Source organism: Schistocerca cancellata, chromosome 5 (genome assembly GCF_023864275.1).
Source record: "Schistocerca cancellata isolate TAMUIC-IGC-003103 chromosome 5, iqSchCanc2.1, whole genome shotgun sequence".
Taxonomy (NCBI): domain Eukaryota; kingdom Metazoa; phylum Arthropoda; class Insecta; order Orthoptera; family Acrididae; genus Schistocerca; species Schistocerca cancellata.
Window position 1 is genome coordinate 207,478,623 of NC_064630.1, and position 21,411 is coordinate 207,500,033.

The 21,411-nt window shown below is 41.7% G+C and overlaps 1 protein-coding gene across 1 annotated transcript in view; it reads left to right on the top strand.

Moving 5' to 3' along the window:
- The window catches only part of LOC126187820 (isoleucine--tRNA ligase, mitochondrial), a 106,658-nt gene that overhangs the window by 55,409 nt on the left and 29,838 nt on the right, over nucleotides 1–21,411 (top strand). Inside the window, exons 6-7 of the mRNA XM_049929112.1 lie at nucleotides 150–472; nucleotides 11,860–12,029. Coding sequence (XP_049785069.1) covers nucleotides 150–472; nucleotides 11,860–12,029 — 493 coding nt within the window. The remainder of the gene's footprint in view (nucleotides 1–149; nucleotides 473–11,859; nucleotides 12,030–21,411) is intronic.

The window sequence follows — 21,411 nt, forward strand, 5'->3', positions numbered from 1 at the left end:
GAGCCAGGTGTCAATGTTGAACTCTCCTGCCTGAAAGTCCCATGTTACTACCAAACTGCAGAAGTCATCCAAGTGAATATTTTGTCTTTAGATAATACTGATCAAAGAAAACTTCATTTTTATTTAGTTTAACACCCAAAAATTTTCAGGACAGCACTGGCAGAAGCTGAGCTGGAGTACAACCCAACTCACTGCAGTCAGGCTGTTACGGTACGCTTCCTGGTAAAGGACCTACCACCACAACTGAAAGAAATTACACCCCAACATGTATCACAAGTGTATTTGTTAATATGGACCACAACTCCTTGGACTCTGCCAATGACAAGTGCAGTATGTTATAGTCCAGAGATGACATACAGTGCAATTCATTTGGACAATTCAAAAGATGAACTGTACATTTTAGCTTCTGAATGTATGAAGGACTTGCTAAATAAGACTGGAGCACAAGCAGAAGTTATCTCATCTTTTAAAGGTAAATTAATTCTCTGTACTTTCTATACTTGCTTTTTAACAGGGCCACAGCTGCAGAATCGAGCAGATGTGTTAGGAGCAGCACCAGTTTCTGTTTATATGCAGAATTTGGTTTAAATTTTGTTCTCACGTGCCTCGGAAAGGAAGTGAATAGCATGTGTGTATAAAACTGTGTTGACTAGTGTATATTAATTTACTCATATTCTAATTTATTGTAAGTTTTTCCACAAATTTTAGTACATTTGCATTGTGTGAGTTAACGTTGGAGTGCTGTGAGAATGTGAAAGGCAGAAGTAGCACAGCAACATTACTCCTTGGGTTAGTGATATGTTCTTTGGTATAGACAAACACTGATGGATAGAGAATGCATCTGTTGTGTATGGATGCAGGGGAGAATTGGCCACTGTCCATAAACAGTAGGAAGCTGTATTGTCCACAGTGGATGGGCCTCATTGTGCTGTCCTGGGCTGCAGTGGTGTTGGGTAGCCTGTGACAAATGTTATGGCACCTGGGTGCCTACAGCATCACATGGGATCCCTGATATCACAGAGACTTGTAGCATCCTTGTTCTCAGTCAGTGTTCACCTGATGGTGAATGGTGAACAGTGGCAGGGCTGCGAATCTCTGTGTTATAGGCGACAGTTAGTACTGGCTGAGCAGCTGTCCCCTTATACGTTAAAAACAAGTTTGAGTTATTGCCCTCTGCTGAAAGTACATCTGAGGCAGTATGGAATGCCTTGCTCATTTGGACTGTAGACAACCTTCGTGAAAGGCCTGAACAAGTGTAGAGGGTGGGATTGCTTGTAATTGGAAGCTCAAGAGTTGGGTGGGTGGTGGAGCCCCTTAGGGAAAAAGCAGACAGGTTAGAAAGGAAGGGCGGTGTCAACTCTGTTTCCTTGTCAGGTGGGAGGGGGTGGGGATTGCACCCAAGATGTGGAGGAGGCTTTACCAGCAGCAGTTGAGCATACTGAGTGCACATAGCTGCAAATCATTGTTCATATCAGCATGAATGACACTTGCTTGTTGGCATCAGAGGCCATTTTCGAGTGCTGCAGGCAGCTGTCTGCTTTGGTGAGGACAATTAGTCTTACGCATGGCATGAAACCACAGTTAGTATTTTGCGATATGTTTCCAGAGCTGATCATGTAGTTTGGAGCCGAATGGAAGGCTTAAACCAGAGGCTCAAACAATATTGTTATTACCATGAATGTTACTTTCTTGAACTTTGCTGTTGAGTGAAGAATTGTAGGAATCTCCTCCCCCCCCTCCACTCCCCCCCAGCGCTCCCCAACCCAGCACCCTTCGTAGGTCAGGTGTGCACTATATGCAGGAAGTGGCTATATAAGGTTAGTGAAGTATGTGCAAATGGTTGTTTTCTTTAAAAGGGTAGAAAAATTGCTCCACCAGCTCAGTATGATCCATTCTCACTCCAGAAATAGAATAATACTATCTTCTTCTTCTTTTTCTTGTGCCTTTATTCTGTATAGTCATATGGGGGGGGGGGGCTTGTTTAAACATGTCTTGGCTTTGTTAATGGATTAGGTGCTGGGTGCCCTTCCTGTCACATTAGTGTGTGTGAAAGAAGTACTCCTATTCCAGTGGCAGTGTACTGTAGATGTCTGGAGGAATGAAGTGTTCCTAGTGATTGGAAATAAGTGCAGGCTATTCCTGTTTTCAAGCAGGGCTGTCGAACAGATGCACAAACTACAGGTCTGTACCTGTGATGTGATGTGAATCTGTCGTGGAATTTTTTATTATGTTTTACACTCATGAAAATATCCTCTGTAGGAATCAATGTGGATTTCAGAAACAAAATCTGTGCCCACTCTGTTTGTCCACTAGACCAAGAAATCAGAAGATATCATTGCCCTGGTTGATGCTGTGTTCCTTGTCTTCACATACCAAATTAAGGAAAGTTTTAGCAACAGTTGGAATATATATCAGCAAGTAGTATAAAGCCACCTCCCAATCCGATTGTACAGGCAAGGCATATCTGTGCTACAAAGTTGATGATGATGTCTTGAAATGACAATATGGCTGATGTTTGTGAATCAGGTGGCCATTGCAAACAGCCAATCATTAATTTAAATTCACCACCTCTCCTGTTAATCTTGTCCACAAGAGTTTACCTTTAAATTCATTGCAGATGTTGTTGGTATAACACTACACCTCCTGGAGAATCTAATATTTCTTTCTGATATTCGTGGTAACTCTGATGAAGCCGTATTTGAAATGGGGGTGCACTGTTTATGTTGACAATTGGTATTGAAGCCCAGGCCTGTTCCTCTGGCTTCATAACCATGGAATGGCCACATGTGGTACTGTTTTTAGGAACATGCACAACTAAAATGAGGAAGGATCTAGTTTGTGTTCACCAATATAATGCTTATGCCTAAGTGGTGGGACTAAAGAGAAATGTAGATGCTGACCATGTGTAATACCGTATAAATGTTTCTGGTGAAAATCTCAAGAAACCTCAACATATTACAGATTATAACTCAAGCATAGGAACACTTGATTGTACTGATATGCTAATGAGTCCCCCAATCAGCGTGAAAGATGGTGAAGAGGTATAAAGAGTTCCTTTCCCACTTACTCTACTCATGTGTTTTAAATGCTCATGCTCTCCACCGAGTAGTAACAGGGCAGAAAATGTCAACAGGAGACTTCCCTTTGCTCTGGGAAGAGAAATTATAGGCTTATGCCACAGAATGGAGGCAACGTGGCAGGGGGAAGTGCTTTGATGACAAGAATCCTCTACAGTTTACTTGGAGGCATCGTCCAAGTATTATTGAGAGTGAACATTCAAAGAAGAGTATACCAATGCAGAGATGCACTGTTTACTTTAAACAGAAAGTGCACCAAGAAACAAGGTAAAAATGCAAACATGAAGTTTACACTGTCATGTCTCTAAAATTAAATGAAAAAGAAAATATGAGGACAGAAAAATGTTACTAACCACAGATAAATGCACAGGAAAGGTAACATTACATTGAAATGCCTCTAAAACTCAATGAAAAACAAAAAAATGAAAACGAAAGAATGTTATTAACCATGGATACTGACACAGGAAAGGGACAATACACTGATATGTCTCCAAAACTAAATGAAAAACAAAAAATAGACACAAAAAAATTGAAAAATATTTTTAACCTTATTAGTGTTGGTTCAAAGCCTGGATCCAAAAGAAGGATGGAAAATATATACAGATGGTGTGGAAGCTACTGTAGCATTTGAAACATTCTTACTTTTTAAACTTCTATGCAGACGAATTGCCACTTTCACAAGCAAAACAGTCACAGTTTCCAGATGCTTTAACATTGATTTTGTATGTAACATATAAGAATTAAAACTGCAGCTTTCATTGTGTCAGTGTAACAAGATTATATACAATTGCCAGTTCTCAGTATGCAACTATTATTTGGACACAAGTGAAAAGCATTTAGAAACCATGGTTTATGGCTTTGGAGATTGCCTAGAGAATTGTGTGGGGTATCACCAAAGACAGGTAAAGAGTCCTCTTCCAGTGACAAAGTAATCAGTTTGCTATCGTGTGTGAACTAATTGTGCATGAAATTACCAAAGATGTCTCCTAACATGGGATCAACAGACATGAAATGAAAAAGTTTTTACTGTAATTCTAACAGTAAAAAATCCAGGATGGAACGTAACAATATTATGAAAAGGAACACGAACACACACACACACACACACACACACACACACACACACACACACACACTCTGTCATGCAAATGCAACTTACACACGTGACTGCAGTCTCGGGCAACTGAAAGCTCGCAGAATGTGAGTTTTGTTTGCTTGATGGAGAGAGAGAGAGAGAGAGAGAGAGAGAGAGAGAGAGTGTGTGTGTGTGTGTGTGTGTGTGTGTGATCTACTTTTGACAAAGGCCTTATGGAGGACAGCAGGTGTTATGGGAGAGTAACTAAGAAAGAACACTCAGATTAATCGAAAGTGACACAGACCTTTCATCACAGACTACTAAAATTGTACTAAAAACTACAAGAAAGATTTAATTCTTAGGCACAGTGCAATATTGACATACCTTTGTGTTTGTCTGTGCAGTAATTCATTTCTAGAGGAGCTTTAAAATGACAGTCTTTAGGTGTCAGAGTAACTATATTTTGTATCAGAGGGGGGGGGGGGGGGGGTAAAACCCAGAGTGGCAGACAATCATCATCTCCAGTGCTCCAAAAATATGCAGCTCAGGCGAGCCGGTCTGTGCAACAAAACCAATCACAGGAGTGGCTCAGATGCCATCTCTCAGCACAGGTAACAGTATTAGCAACAACAAAGCTGCCCTCAGCATGGAATGCAGCAAGCATGTTTGTTGTAACAGTCAAAGGCTTAATTTCAGAAGAAACTGTGAAAGACTTTGGAAAACATATAAAATATAAACAGTCCTAACTATGATAAAATTCTTCTGCAGTGTTAATTTTACCCATTGTTGCATTCTAGAAACACAGAGACTTCTCTCAGACTATGTAAATGGTATTGCTATAATATGGTGAAGAATATGGTCATAGCACAATTCAGTATTAATATCATAAGTACTTTATGTGTGGCTTGGTAGCTCAGTGGATAGGTGTCAGATTACAAACCAAAAAGTAGTGGCTCAGTCCTCAGTCATACCGTGGAATTTCTTTCACGTCTTTTACCATTGAGTTGTGTGTGTGTGTGTGTGTGTGTGTGTGTGTGTGTGTGTGTGTGTGTGTGTGTGAAAAACTGGCTGGGTAAGCTAGTTTAAATGTTTGGGAGAGGAGGGGGCATATTGCCCCCTACAGGACCATGCCCAGTAAAGCATTGTGTTCAAACCTGTCTTCAGGTTGTCAACAGACTTATTTTTTTAAGCACCTTGTGACAGATTCTGTACATCTGCAGTTTTCATGTGTGTATCATTGTTATATAAAGATTACTAACAAATTAGATACACAGCTACATTTATTTTGTTGTTGTTGTTGTTGTTGTTGTTGTCGTCTTCAGTCCTGAGACTGGTTTGATGCAGCTCTCCATGCTACTCTATCCTGTGCAAGCTTCTTCATCTCCCCGTACCTACTGCAACATATGTCCTTCTGAATCTGCTTAGTGTATTCATCTCTTGGTCTCCCTCTATGATTTTTACCCTCCATGCTGCCCTCCAATGCTAAATTTGTGATCCCTTGATGCCTCAGAACATGTCCTACCAACCGGTCCCTTCTTCTTGTCAAGTTGTGCCACAAACTCCTCTTCTTCCCAATTCTATTCAATACCTCCTCATTAGTTATGTGATCTACCCATCTAATCTTCAGCATTCTTCTGTAGCACAACATTTTGAAAGCTTCTATTCTCTTCTTGTCCATACTATTTATCATTCATGTTTCACTTCCATACATGGCTACACTCCATACAAATACTTTCAGAAACAACTTCCTGACACTTAAATCTATACTCGATGATAACAAATTTCTCTTCTTCAGAAATGCTTTCCTTGCCATTGCCAGTCTACATTTTATTTTCTCTCTACTTCGACCATCATCAGTTATTTTGCTCCCCAAATAGCAAAACTCCCTTACTACTTTAAGTGTCTGATTTCCTAATCTAATTCCCTCAGCATCACCCGACTTAATTCGACTACATTCCATTATCCTCATTTTGCTTTTGTTGATGTTCATCTTATATCCTCCTTTCAAGACACTGTCCATTCCGTTCAACAGCTCTTCCAAGTCCTTTGCTGTCTCTGACAGAATTACAATGTCATCGGCGAACCTCAACGTTTTTATTTCTTCTCCGTGGACTTTAATACCTACTCCGAATTTTTCTTTTGTTTCCTTTACTGCTTGCTCAATATACAGATTGAATAACATCGGGGACAGGCTACAACCCTGTCTCACTCCCTACCCAACCGCTGCTTCCCTTTCATGCCCATCGACTCTTATAACTGCCATCTGGTTTCTGTACAAATTGTAAATAGCCTTTCGCTCCCTCTATTTTACCCCTGCCACCTTCAGAATTTGAAAGACAGTATTCCAGTCAACATCGTGAAAAGCTTTCTCTAAGTCTACAAATGCTAGAAATGTAGGTTTGCCTTTCCTTAATCTATTTTCTAAGATAAGTCGTAGGGTCAGTATTGCCTCAAGTGTTCCAACATTTCTGCAGACTCCAAACTGATCTTCGCCGAGGTTGGCTTCTACCAGTTTTTCCATTCGTCTGTAAAGAATTCACGTTAGTATTTTGCAGCTGTGACTTATTAAATTGAAAGTTAGGTAATTTTCACATCTTTCAACACCAGCTTTCTTTGGGATTGGAATTATTATATTCTTCTTGAAGTCTGAGGGTATTTCACCTGTCTCATACATCTTGCTCACCAGATGGTAGAGTTTTGTCGGGACTGGCTCTCCCAAGGCTGTCAGTAGTTCTAATGGAATGTTGTCTACTCTCGGGGCCTTGTTTCGACTCAGGTCTTTCAGTGCTCTGTCAAACTCTTCACATAGTATCGTATCTCCCATTTCATCTTCATCTACATCCTCTTCCATTTCCGTAATATTGTCCTCAAGTACATCGCCCTTGTATAGACACTCTATATACTCCTTCCACCTTTCTGCTTTCCCTTCTTTGCTTAGAACTCGATTTCCATCTGAGCTCTTGATATTGATACAAGTGTCTCTCTTTTCTCCAAAGGTCTCTTTAATTTTCCTGTAGGCAGTATCTATCTCACCCTTAGTGAGATAAGCCTCTACATCCTTACATTTGTACTCTAGCCATCCCTGCTTAGCCATTTTGCAATTCCTGTCAATCTCATTTTTGAGACATTTATATTCATTTTTGCCTGCTTCATTTACTGCATTTTTATATTTTCTCCTTTTATCAATTAAATTCAATATTTCTTCTGTTACCCAAGGATTTCTACTAGCCCTCATCTTTTTACCTACTTGATCCTCTGCTGCCTTCACTACTTCATCCCTCAGAGCTACCCATTCTTCTTCTACTGTATTTCTTTCCCCCATTCCTGTCAATTGTTCCCTTATGCTCTCCCTGAAACTCTGTACAACCTCTGGTTCTTTCAGTTTATCCAGGTCCCATCTCCTTAAATTCCCACCTTTTCGCAGTTTCTTCAGTTTTAATCTACAGTTCATATCCAATAGATTGTGGCCAGAGTCCACATCTGCCCCTTGATATGTCTTACAATTTAAAACCTGGTTCCTAAATCTCAGTCTTACCATTATGTAATCTATCTGATACCTTCTAGTATCTCCAGGATTCTTCCATGTATACAACCTTCTTTTATGATTCTTGAACCAAGTGTTAGCTATGATTAAGTTATGCTCTGTGCAAAATTCTACCAGACGGCTTCCTCTTTCATTTCTTTCCCCCAATCCATATTCACCCACTATGTTTCTTTCTCTCCCTTTTCCTACTCTCGAATTCCAGTCACCCATGACTATTAAATATTCGTCTCCCTTCACTACCTGAATAATTTCTTTTATCTCATCATACATTTCATCAATTTCTTCATCATCTGCAGAGCTAGTTGGCATATAAACTTGTACTACTGTAGTAGGCATGGGCTTCATGTCTATCTTGGCCACAATAATGCGTTCACTATGCTGTTGGCAGTAGCTTACCCGCACTCCTATTGTTTTATTCATTATTAAACCTACTCTTGCATTACCCCTATTTGATTTTGTATTTATAACCTTGTATTCACCTGACCAAAAGTCTTGTTCCTCCTGCCACCGAACTTCACTTATTCCCACTATATCTAACTTCAACCTATTCATTTCCCTTTTTAAATTTTCTTTCCTACCTGCCTGATTAAGGGATCTGACATTCCACACTCTGATCCGTAGAACGCCAGTTTCCTTTCTCCTGATAACAACGTCCTCTTGAGTAGTCCCAGCCCAGAGATCCAAATGGGGAACTATTTTACTTCCAGAATATTTTACCCAAGAGGACGCCATCATCATTTAACCATACAGTAAAGCTGCATGCCCTTGGGAAAAATTACGGCTGTAGTTTCCCCTTGCTTTCAGCGGTTTGCTGTACCAGAACAGCAAGGCCATTTTGGTTAGTGTTACAAGGCCAGATCAGTCAATCATCCAGACTGTTGCCCCTGCAACTACTTAAAAGGCTGCTGCCCCTCTTCAGGAACCACACGTTTGTCTGGCCTCTCAACAGATACCCCTCCGTTGTGGTTGCACCTACGGTACGGCTATATGTATCGAGGCACGCAAGCCTCCCCACCAACGGCAAGGTCCATGGTTCATGGGGGTAGGACTTTTACTTTTTACAAATAATCTTCATTTAGCTCAGTGTATTTATCTGTCCTTGTAAATTTCCCACAAAACATGTACAGTGAAACCCCATTTTTATGTTCCCACATTTTGCATTTTCCCACTTTCTGCGTTCATTTTTGTCGATCTCAACAGAAGTTGTCTCAATACGCTTTCCCATCATTAATGATTCTGTGTTACAACATTTTCCAGGTTTTAGGTTTTCTTTGATGATATCACAATGTTTAACACTGATTTTCATATAGATTTCTGCAAAACGAGCATTGTATTCCTACTCAAAGTTAGCCTTGGAATAAAGCAGAAAATGCAGATTATATGCAAAATTATTGTTCACATAACATAGCGTTATTGCGGCAATCAAGATTTTCATTGTTAGATTGTTAGGACATGACCACCTGCATTATAAGTTCATAATGTTTGGAAGGGCGGGAAAGTATGCTGAGTCACTGCCTTATGATAATCACAATTTGATGACAGTGACTCCAGTAGCAAACTTCGTTCTGTTCATTGCATTGTATTACAACTGCTGTAATTTAGTTTCACAGTCATTTATACAAATAAACGTTGCTTTTGAACATCGCTGTCTCTGTAATGATCTTATACGAATTGTTGTTACTTCCACATGAAGTATGCTAATCTGTACTAGGCATGCAGTCTTAGGGTAGTATGACCTGATGGCTGATGTAAACATTTGTCCTCAAGATGGCCCATAACATGACAAGAATTTCTGCCCTCTCTCTCACAGGGGATATCCCTAAACCAAGTGACCTTGTCAGCAGCAAGCTGTAGGTTTCACACTTCTTGTTCCTGTTTTCTGTTAATTTTAGTGTTATAACCAGTATTGTGTTGCAAGTTGTGTTTACCATAATTTTATGATGATTATCGGTAATAAGTCCCATATGAGAACACAAGTATCTCTTTAATGTGGCCTCACAAAAGACTTCTCCTTCCATTATTTACACCATTGGACAGTATAAGAACAAAGGGGGAAACCTCTGCGCGTGTTTGTTTGTGTCAGCACTCAGCCACTGCTATTGCGACTATGACGAAGGTAGTGGCTGAACGCTAATACACACAAAAACACATTTCCTACTTCGTTCCAGTCATGTCCAATGGTGTAACTAAAAGATAGAAGCAAAACTCTTTTGTGACATTAGGTCTACATTCCAAAAATATTTGTGGTTTACTGCGAGGCTTATTATTGATAATCATTATAAAATTATGGTAAATAAAACTTGTAACACAATGTTGGCTAAAACACTGAAGTTGGCAGTCTTTGTAAATGGAGAACATTAGGCACAAAATCTCCAGCTTGTTTTGTTTCCTATGCTTTCCTGTATTGTGCACTTTTGTGTGTTGTACACTTTTTTGTGCCAGTATGCTGAAATGTATAAAACGCAAGTTTTACTGTATTTTCAGATAGCATTTGGCAGCTGAAGGGGGTCTTCATTTTTAGAAAATTTGTCTTTTTAGGTATGTTTTACATTCAGAAAGAAGAAAAAGTCACAAAGAATCAGATAAGATTTATGAATATGATGACCAATAGCTTTTGAAGCAAATTGTAGTCTGCCAATATACATCTTGAACCATTACAGTGAGGTGTTGCCCTGACAAACGAACCATATTTTGAGCCCAAGTCTTGGCTGAATGGTGTTAAGGGTCTCTGTCACAGAGGCAAGCATTGTTGCATGTTTCATATTTCATGTTACTTTTGTGTGCAATATCACAAATATCAAGGCTCCTCTTATGATAAATAGGTCTCTACCTTTCTCTTCTCGCCAGACAAAGAATATTTGATTACAACAGGTGCACTGACCAACTTTTTGTTTCACAAATGAGTTGGGGCATCAATTTACATTGTCAATGCCTGTAATAGTGCTATTCACATTGCAAGAGACAAGGTTTCCGAACTTTATGAGCAATACTTTGTTTTGAGAGATGCATGTTCTGGTATCAAGCTGCGCAGAAGTTGAATGCCTGCCAGAGCAAATGGATCTCGATGGACAATAGAGGACTGTGTTGCTACAGCACTGCACTCACCTAGTGAGTGCGCCACCATCTCACCACTTGAATACATTGGCCCATAGTGACCCTCTTAGCTGGCATAAATAACACTGCACCTCAACCACTCACTCAGTCATGTACTTCATTTGATAGCGTTTGTCACTATCTCCACTGTACTGCTGTCTATTCATTGAGAACTTCCCTTTGGATTGTGGCTCGTACTTGTCCTGTTGACAGCATTGTATTGAACTTAGATTGCACATTGTTGTTGCATAGTTGCTATTGACTTGGACTTGTTGTCTCAGGTCTGCCGTTCAGTCAGCCTGGTTGCTCAGCTCCGGCGTGGGTTTGAGTTCCATTCACAGGCGGTCTTCTCGCCTTGTGTCATCACCGTTTCTCTCCTGTTTTTGGTTGTATCCGGCCACCTGCTGACATAGCACCTGTTTCTCTCTCACACAGTGTGGTGTCCATGAAGGTCATAGCTTCCTCACTTTAAACTGATCTTGCGGAGAGGACCAAGTATAATTGTTTCTGGTGGTTAGGCAGGCACAGATCTTCAGTGAATAATGAAGAAGATTGACCTGCACAATGTGTATCCTCAGTAAATCTAAAAATACATTAGAAGCTCCTGAATATTGTAGAATTGTATGTGTTGTATGAAGTCTCCTGCAAGGATGGAAAACTTACCTAGAAACACTGAAACACATAAATCAATCCCAGCCTACCTCCCCCCCCCCCCCAAAAAAAAAAAGAAGAAGAAGAAGATAAGTAAATTCTCCAGTGTGATGTTTCTTGTTAATAACTGACTACAATAGTCCCCAAGTTTCTCTCTGTGCATGATGATAGTTTTTCATTACTGAATTGTTTTACATTAATTTTGGCAACAACTGTTATCTGTCCCTGGCTGCAAAAGTTATTTACAAAATCACCTCAAGTATTAAAACTCATATTGTTATCTAGAATTCCTAAGACAAGGTAAATTTCTTTGGTATTCTCAAATTACTTTTAGATTTACATTTTGAAACTCAAGTGATTATTATTTCTTTTTGCACACTTCATATCAGTTTTCAACCCTTTTGTCTCTACTGTTGTAGGTGACATGTTGAGGAATACATTCTATGAGCATCCTCTAAAGCAAGGATGCAACTTGCCTTTGCTTCCTTCAGACCATGTCTCAACTGGCAAAGGCAGTGGATTGGTGCATACATCTCCAGCCCATGGCCACGATGATTTCTTGGTTGCTTTAAAACATGGAATTTCCTTGGTTTGTTGTTACTTTTTCGTTTTTGGATGCTGCAATTTAGTAGTATAAGTGGCAAGAAAATAAAAAAAATGTATTATTTACTGTTTAAAGTTATGCCCTCTTTTCCATTGATTAAGCATTTCACAAATCACAATATGTTTCACCTTGACTGGTATTAAATTTGTATACTTATGGTTGCAATTTTGGCATGTGGACCATTGTCAAGTAATAGTTCACAATGAAATGTTGAGGCGTAATGATCTATTTTAAGAGGACATCGTCCTTGTATCAACCATATATCATACTTTGGTATGGAAAGTTCTTGCAAAATGTAAACAATTTAGGAGTTAATAAACTAAATGGCTTATAGAACAGTAGGAGTGTGGAGTCATTAACAGGCACACAGAACTTCACGAGTTTTTGTGTGAATCCTTCTTGAGGTAGAGTACACACACACACACACACACACACACACACACACACACACCTCTACAGGTACATTGTGCTGGCTGAATATATATATATATATATATATATATATATATATATATATATAATAGAAGGACCTGCCAGCACTTTCATTTGGTAAGTCACATCATCTTTGTTTTTAAGTATATATATATATATATATATATATCTAAAAACAAAGTAGATGTGACTTACCAAATGAAAGTGCTGGCAGGTCGACAGACACGTCGACCTGCCAGCACTTTCATTTGGTAAGTCACATCTACTTTGTTTTTAGATATATTTTTCCTTCGTGGAATGTTTCCTTCTATTATAACTATATATATATATATATATATATATATATATGGTTATAATAGAAGGAAACATTCCACGAAGGAAAAATATATCTAAAAACAAAGTAGATGTGACTTACCAAATGAAAGTGCTGGCAGGTCGACAGACACACAAACATACACACAAAATTCAAGCTTTCGCAACAAACTGTTGCCTCATCAGGAAAGAGGGAAGGAGAGGGAAAGACGAAAGGATGTGAGTTTTGAGGGAGAGGGTAAGGAGTCATTCCAGTCCCGGGAGCGGAAAGACTTACCTTAGGGGGAAAAAAGGACGGGTACACACTCGCACACACACACATATCCATCCACACATATGCAGACACAAGCAGACATATTTAAAGACAAAGAGTTTGGGCAGAGATGTCAGTCGAGGCAGAAGTGCAGAGGCAAAGATGTTGTTGAATGACAGGTGAAGTATGAGTGGCGGCAACTTGAAATTAGCGGAGATTGAGGCCTGGTGGATAACGGGAAGAGAGGATATATTGAAGAGCAAGTTCCCATCTCCGGAGTTCGGATAGGTTGGTGTTAGTAGGAAGTATCCAGATAACCCGGACGGTGTAACACTGCGCCAAGATGTGCTGGTCGTGCACCAAGGCATGTTTAGCCACAGGGTGATCCTCATTACCAACAAACACTGTCTGCCTGTGTCCATTCATGCGAATGGACAGTTTGTTGCTGGTCATTCCCACATAGAATACATCACAGTGTAGGCAGGTCAGTTGGTAGATCACGTGGGTGCTTTCACACGTGGCTCTGCCTTTGATTGTGTACACCTTCCGGGTTACAGGACTGGAGTAGGTGGCGGTGAGAGGGTGCATGGGACAGGTTTTACACCGGGGGCGGTTACAAGGGTAGGAGCCAGAGGGTAGGGAAGGTGGTTTGGGGATTTCATAGGGATGAACTAAGAGGTTACGAAGGTTAGGTGGACGGCGGAAAGACACTCTTGGTGGAGTGGGGAGGATTTCATGAAGGATGGATCTCATTTCAGGGCAGGATTTGAGGAAGTCATATCCCTGCTGGAGAGCCACATTCAGAATCTGATCCAGTCCCGGAGAGTATCCTGTCACAAGTGGGGCACTTTTGTGGTTCTTCTGTGGGAGGTTCTGGGTTTGAGAGGATGAGGAAGTGGCTCTGGTTATTTGCTTCTGTACCAGGTCGGGAGGGTAGTTGCGGGATGCGAAGGCTGTTGTCAGGTTGTTGGTGTAATGCTTCAGGGATTCCGGACTGGAGCAGATTCGTTTGCCACGAAGACCTAGGCTGTAGGGAAGGGACCGTTTGATGTGGAATGGGTGGCAGCTGTCGTAATGGAGGTACTGTTGCTTGTTGGTGGGTTTGATGTGGACGGACGTGTGAAGCTGGCCATTGGACAGGTGAAGGTCAACATCAAGGAAAGTGGCATGGGATTTGGAGTAGGACCAGGTGAATCTGATGGAACCAAAGGAGTTGAGGTTGGAGAGGAAATTCTGGAGTTCTTCTTCACTGTGAGTCCAGATCATGAAGATGTCATCAATAAATCTGTACCAAACTTTGGGTTGGCAGGCCTGGGTAACCAAGAAGGCTTCCTCTAAGCGACCCATGAATAGGTTGGCGTACGAGGGGGCCATCCTGGTACCCATGGCTGTTCCCTTTAATTGTTGGTATGTCTGGTTTTCAAAAGTGAAGAAGTTGTGGGTCAGGATGAAGCTGGCTAAGGTAATGAGGAAAGAGATTTTAGGTAGGGTGGCAGGCGATCGGCGTGAAAGGAAGTGCTCCATCGCAGCGAGGCCCTGGACGTGCGGGATATTTGTGTATAAGGAAGTGGCATCAATGGTTACAAGGATGGTTTCTGGGGGTAACGGATTGGGTAAGGATTCCAGGCGTTCGAGAAAGTGGTTGGTGTCTTTGATGAAGGATGGGAGACTGCATGTAATGGGTTGAAGGTGTTGATCCATGTAGGCAGAGATACGTTCTGTGGGGGCTTGGTAACCAGCTACAATGGGGCGGCCGGGATGATTGGGTTTGTGAATTTTAGGAAGAAGGTAGAAGGTAGGGGTGCGGGGTGTCGGTGGGGTCAGGAGGTTGATGGAGTCAGGTGAAAGGTTTTGTAGGGGGCCTAAGGTTCTGAGGATTCCTTGAAGCTCTGCCTGGACATCAGGAATGGGATTACCTTGGCAAACTTTGTATGTGGTGTTGTCTGAAAGCTGACGCAGTCCCTCAGCCGCATACTCCCGACGATCAAGTACCACGGTCATGGAACCCTTGTCCGCCGGAAGAATGACGATGGATCGGTCAGCCTTCAGATCACGGATAGCCTGGGCTTCAGCAGTGGTGATGTTGGGAGTAGGATTAAGGTTTTTTAAGAAGGATTGAGAGGCAAGGCTGGAAGTCAGAAATTCCTGGAAGGTTTGGAGAGGGTGATTTTGAGGAAGAGGAGGTGGGTCCTGCTGTGACGGAGGACGGAACTGTTCCAGGCAGGGTTCAATTTGGATAGTGTCTTGGGGAGTTGGATCATTAGGGGTAGGATTAGGATCATTTTTCTTCGTGGCAAAGTGATACTTCCAGCAGAGAGTACGAGTGTAGGACAGTAAATCTTTGACGAGGGCTGTTTATTGAATCTGGGAGTGGGGCTGAAGGTGAGGCCTTTGGATAGGACAGAGGTTTCGGATTGGGAGAGAGGTTTGGAGGAAAGGTTAACTACTGAATTAGGGTGTTGTGGTGCCAGATTGTGTTGATCGGAATTTTGAGGTTTTGGAGGGAGTGGAGCTGGAAGTGGGAGATTGAGTAGATGGGAGAGACTGGGTTTGTGTGCAATGAGAGGTCGCTTAGAGGAAGCCTTCTTGGTTACCCAGGCCTGCCAACCCAAAGTTTGTTACAGATTTATTGATGACATCTTCATGATCTGGACTCACAGTGAAGAAGAACTCCAGAATTTCCTCTCCAACCTCAACTCCTTTGGTTCCATCAGATTCACCTGGTCCTACTCCAAATCCCATGCCACTTTCCTTGATGTTGACCTTCACCTGTCCAATGGCCAGCTTCACACGTCCGTCCACATCAAACCCACCAACAAGCAACAGTACCTCCATTACGACAGCTGCCACCCATTCCACATCAAACGGTCCCTTCCCTACAGCCTAGGTCTTCGTGGCAAACGAATCTGCTCCAGTCCGGAATCCCTGAAGCATTACACCAACAACCTGACAACAGCCTTCGCATCCCGCAACTACCCTCCCGACCTGGTACAGAAGCAAATAACCAGAGCCACTTCCTCATCCTCTCAAACCCAGAACCTCCCACAGAAGAACCACAAAAGTGCCCCACTTGTGACAGGATACTCTCCGGGACTGGATCAGATTCTGAATGTGGCTCTCCAGCAGGGATACGACTTCCTCAAATCCTGCCCTGAAATGAGGTCCATCCTTCATGAAATCCTCCCCACTCCACCAAGAGTGTCTTTCCGCCGTCCACCTAACCTTCGTAACCTCTTAGTTCATCCCTATGAAATCCCCAAACCACCTTCCCTACCCTCTGGCTCCTACCCTTGTAACCGCCCCCGGTGTAAAACCTGTCCCATGCACCCTCCCACCGCCACCTACTCCAGTCCTGTAACCCGGAAGGTGTACACAATCAAAGGCAGAGCCACGTGTGAAAGCACCCACGTGATCTACCAACTGACCTGCCTACACTGTGATGCATTCTATGTGGGAATGACCAGCAACAAACTGTCCATTCGCATGAATGGACACAGGCAGACAGTGTTTGTTGGTAATGAGGATCACCCTGTGGCTAAACATGCCTTGGTGCACGACCAGCACATCTTGGCGCAGTGTTACACCGTCCGGGTTATCTGGATACTTCCTACTAACACCAACCTATCCGAACTTCGGAGATGGGAACTTGCTCTTCAATATATCCTCTCTTCCCGTTATCCACCAGGCCTCAATCTCCGCTAATTTCAAGTTGCCGCCACTCATACTTCACCTGTCATTCAACAACATCTTTGCCTCTGCACTTCTGCCTCGACTGACATCTCTGCCCAAACTCTTTGTCTTTAAATATGTCTGCTTGTGTCTGTATATGTGTGGATGGATATGTGTGTGTGTGCGAGTGTGTACCCGTCCTTTTTTCCCCCTAAGGTAAGTCTTTCCGCTCCCGGGACTGGAATGACTCCTTACCCTCTCCCTTAAAACTCACATCCTTTCGTCTTTCCCTCTCCTTCCCTCTTTCCTGATGAGGCAACAGTTTGTTGCGAAAGCTTGAATTTTGTGTGTATGTTTGTGTTCGTTTATGTGTCTGTCGACCTGCCAGCACTTTCATTTGGTAAGTCACATCTACTTTGTTTTTATATATATATATATATATATATATATATATATATATATATATATATATATATATATATATATATAATAGAGGGACACATTCCACGTGGGAAAAATATATTTAAAAAGAAAGATGATGAGACTTACCAAACAAAAGCGCTGGCAGGTCGATAGACACACAAACAAACACAAACATACACACAATTCTAGCTGGAATTTTGTGTGTATGTTTGTGTTTGTTTGTGTGTCTATCAACCTGCCAGCGCTTTTGTTTGGTAAGTCTCATCATCTTTCTTTTTATATATATATATATATATATATATATATAGAAGGAAACATTCCACGAAGGAAAAATATACCTAAAAACAAAGATGATGTGACTTACCAAATGAAAGTGCTGGCAGGTCGACAGACACACAAACGAACACAAACATACACACAAAATTCAAGCTTTCGCAACAAACTGTTGCCTCATCAGGAAAGAGGGAAGGAGAGAGAAAGACGAAAGGATGTGGGTTTTAAGGGAGAGGGTTAGGAGTCATTCCAGTCCCGGGAGCGGAAAGACTTACCTTAGGGGGAAAAAAGGACGGGTATACACTCGCACACACGCACATATCCATCCACACATATACAGACACAAGCAGACATATTTAAAGACCAAATATGTCTGCTTGTGTCTGTATATGTGTGGATGGATATGTGTGTGTGTGCGAGTGTATACCTGTCCTTTTTTCCCCGTAAGGTAAGTCTTTCTGCTCCCGGGATTGGAATGACTCCTTACCCTCTCCCTTGAAACCCAAATCCTTTCGTCTTTCCCTCTCCTTCCCTCTTTCCGGATGAGGCAACCGTTGGTTGCGAAAGCTTGAATTTTGTGTGTATGTTTGTGTTTGTTTGTGTGTCTATCGACCTGCCAACGCTTTTGTTTGGTAAGTCTCATCATCTTTCTTTTTGGATATATTTTTCCCACGTGGAATGTTTCCCTCTCTCTCTCTCTCTCTCTCTCTCTCTCTCTCTCTCTCTCTCTCTCTCTCTCTCTATATATATATATATATATATATATATATATATATATATAGAAGTAAACATTCCACGAAGGAAAAAAAATATATCTAAAAACAAAGTAGATGTGACTTACCAAATGAAAGTGCTGGCAGGTCGACAGACGCACAAACGAACACAGACATACACACAAAATTCAAGCTTTCGCAACAAACTGTTGCCTCATCAGGAAAGAGGGAAGGAGAGGGAAAGACGAAAGGATGTGGGTTTTAAAGGAGAGGGTAAGGAGTCATTCCAGTCCCGGGAGCGGAAAGACTTACCTTAGGGGGAAAAAAGGATGGGTATACACTCGCACACACACACATATCCATCCACACATATACAGACACAAGCAGACATATTTAAAGACAAAGAGTTTGGGCAGAGATGTCAGTCGAGGCAGAAGTGCTGAGGCAAAGACGTTGTTGAATGACAGGTGAGGTATGAGTGGCGGCAACTTGAAATTAGCGGAGATTGAGGCCTGGTGGATAACGGGAAGAGAGGATATATTGAAGAGCAAGTTCCCATCTCCGGAGTTCGGATAGGTTGGTGTTAGTAGGAAGTATCCAGATAACCCGGACGGTGTAACACTGCGCCAAGATGTGCTGGTCGTGCACCAAGGCATGTTTAGCCACAGGGTGATCCTCATTATCAACAAACACTGTCTGCCTGTGTCCATTCATGCGAATGGACAGTTTGTTGCTGGTCATTCCCACATAGAACGCATCACAGTGCAGGCAGGTCAGTTGGTAGATCACGTGGGTGCTTTCACACGTGGCTCTGCCTTTGATTGTGTACACCTTCCGGGTTACAGGACTGGAGTAGGTGGTGGTGGGAGGGTGCATGGGACAGGTTTTACACCGGGGGCGGTTACAAGGGTAGGAGCCAGAGGGTAGGGAAGGTGGTTTGGGGATTTCATAGGGATGAACTAAGAGGTTACGAAGGTTAGGTGGACGGCGGAAAGACACTCTTGGTGGAGTGGGGAACTGACCTGCCTGCACTGTGATGCGTTCTATGTGGGAATGACCAGCAACAAACTGTCCATTCGCATGAATGGACACAGGCAGACAGTGTTTGTTGGTAATGAGGATCACCCTGTGGCTAAACATGCGTTGGTGCACGACCAGCACATCTTGGCGCAGTGTTACACCGTCTGGGTTATCTGGATACTTCCTACTAACACCAACCTATCCGAACTCCGGAGATGGGAACTTGCTCTTCAATATATCCTCTCTTCCCGTTATCCACCAGGCCTCAATCTCCGCTAATTTCAAGTTGCCGCCACTCATACCTCACCTGTCATTCAACAACGTCTTTGCCTCAGCACTTCTGCCTCGACTGACATCTCTGCCCAAACTCTTTGTCTTTAAATATGTCTGCTTGTGTCTGTATATGTGTGGATGGATATGTGTGTGTGTGCGAGTGTATACCCATCCTTTTTTCCCCCTAAGGTAAGTCTTTCCGCTCCCGGGACTGGAATGACTCCTTACCCTCTCCCTTAAAACCCACATCCTTTCGTCTTTCCCTCTCCTTCCCTCTTTCCTGATGAGGCAACAGTTTGTTGCGAAAGCTTGAATTTTGTGTGTATGTTTGTGTTCGTTTGTGTGTCTGTCGACCTGCCAGCACTTTCATTTGGTAAGTCACATCTACTTTGTTTTTATATATATATATATATATATATATATATATATATATATATATATATATATATAAACAAAGATGATGTGACTTACCTAATGAAAGTGCTGGCAGGTCGACAGACACACAAACGAACACAAACATACACACAAAATTCAAGCTTTCGCAACAAACTGTTGCCTCATCAGGAAAGAGGGAAGGAGAGGGAAAGACGAAAGGATGTGGGTTTTAAGGGAGAGGGTAAGGAGTCATTCCAGTCCCGGGAGCGGAAAGACTTACCTTAGGGGGAAAAAAAAAATATATATATATATATGTGTGTGTGTGTGTGTGTGTGTGTGTGTGTGTGTGTATGCACAGCTCACACTTAACCAAGAATGTCTGTTAAATTTATGTAAAACTGCGCCCATATGTATCACTGTTTGTGCACCAGGTGTAAGTGCAGTATTTATGTAAATTTGATAGTAACTATTGTATGAAGTGCTGTGCCCATTTATGTAGATGACAAAGATGCTAGAGACTAATGATTTTACTTATTGTCTCAACCTCAAGCGGCACTATTGCTGGTGAAGTTTTGTTGTGCAACTTACATAATTGGATATATTGTTGTTTTCCTAACAAATTTATTAATCATTTCTTCTGTTGGTGTACTTGATCTCACTTGTACTATTACCACAGTTGTGGCAGTCTGTATTACCCAGAACATATCTCTTTGTTTTTCATTGTGGAATGCAACTGTTTACTTCAATAGTTTGTAAAGAAGAAACCGCAAAATGTCAAACCAGAGGTCTACAAGGAATCTGGGACGATTAACCATTTATCGTAATATAGGTCTTCTGTGGTTTCCCAAAATCAGTTCATCCAAATACTGGGATGATTTTCTGCTTTTCTGTTTAGGACGACATGGTATACGTCTGTATATCTACAATAGAATCATTTCAGTACTGTACTTTGGTAGTGTAAGCTGTAATATTTAAATAATTATAATAATATGAGTGCGTAGGCATTTGTAGGCAAACAAGTTTTATAAGTGTGGACTAGAATCATGTTGTAATGAATATGGATAAAACTGATGTTTTGGCTGTGTTTAAGAGAACTTTCTCTTTATTCATGTGAAGGGCCTTTACAAAATATAATTGGGGTCTCAGCAACATTGAAAAGAAGTTTTCCCATTAGTAGACCCGGAGGAGAGTTAGTACAGTTGTGACCAAAACATCAGTTTTGCCCATCAAGTGTCAGTTGTTTCACATGATGTGACTCTTCACTCAAAAAATGTTATGAAAAACAAAGAGGGAGATAAATTTACTCACAGATTAGATGGTTAGTGTCAGTATAAAATCTCTGTTTATCAGCATGCCGTTAGAGTAAACTGTTCATGTACCAGCCAGTCACATTTGATCTGGTTCAGTTAGATCTGTCAACATCTGTTAATAACAGGTATTTTGTCAAGGGCTACCCATGGCTATAGGTTGTTGGCTGGGAATATTTCTGCTAAGAATATGCAGCCTTAAGCATAATATTTTATTTTCTTATATCAATGCAATGCTTTTAAGAGCTACCTTCCAATTTCCAGAACTACAGTGACGTTTTTTGGGTGTCACTTCTGCTTAAGTTTATCATCTTCAC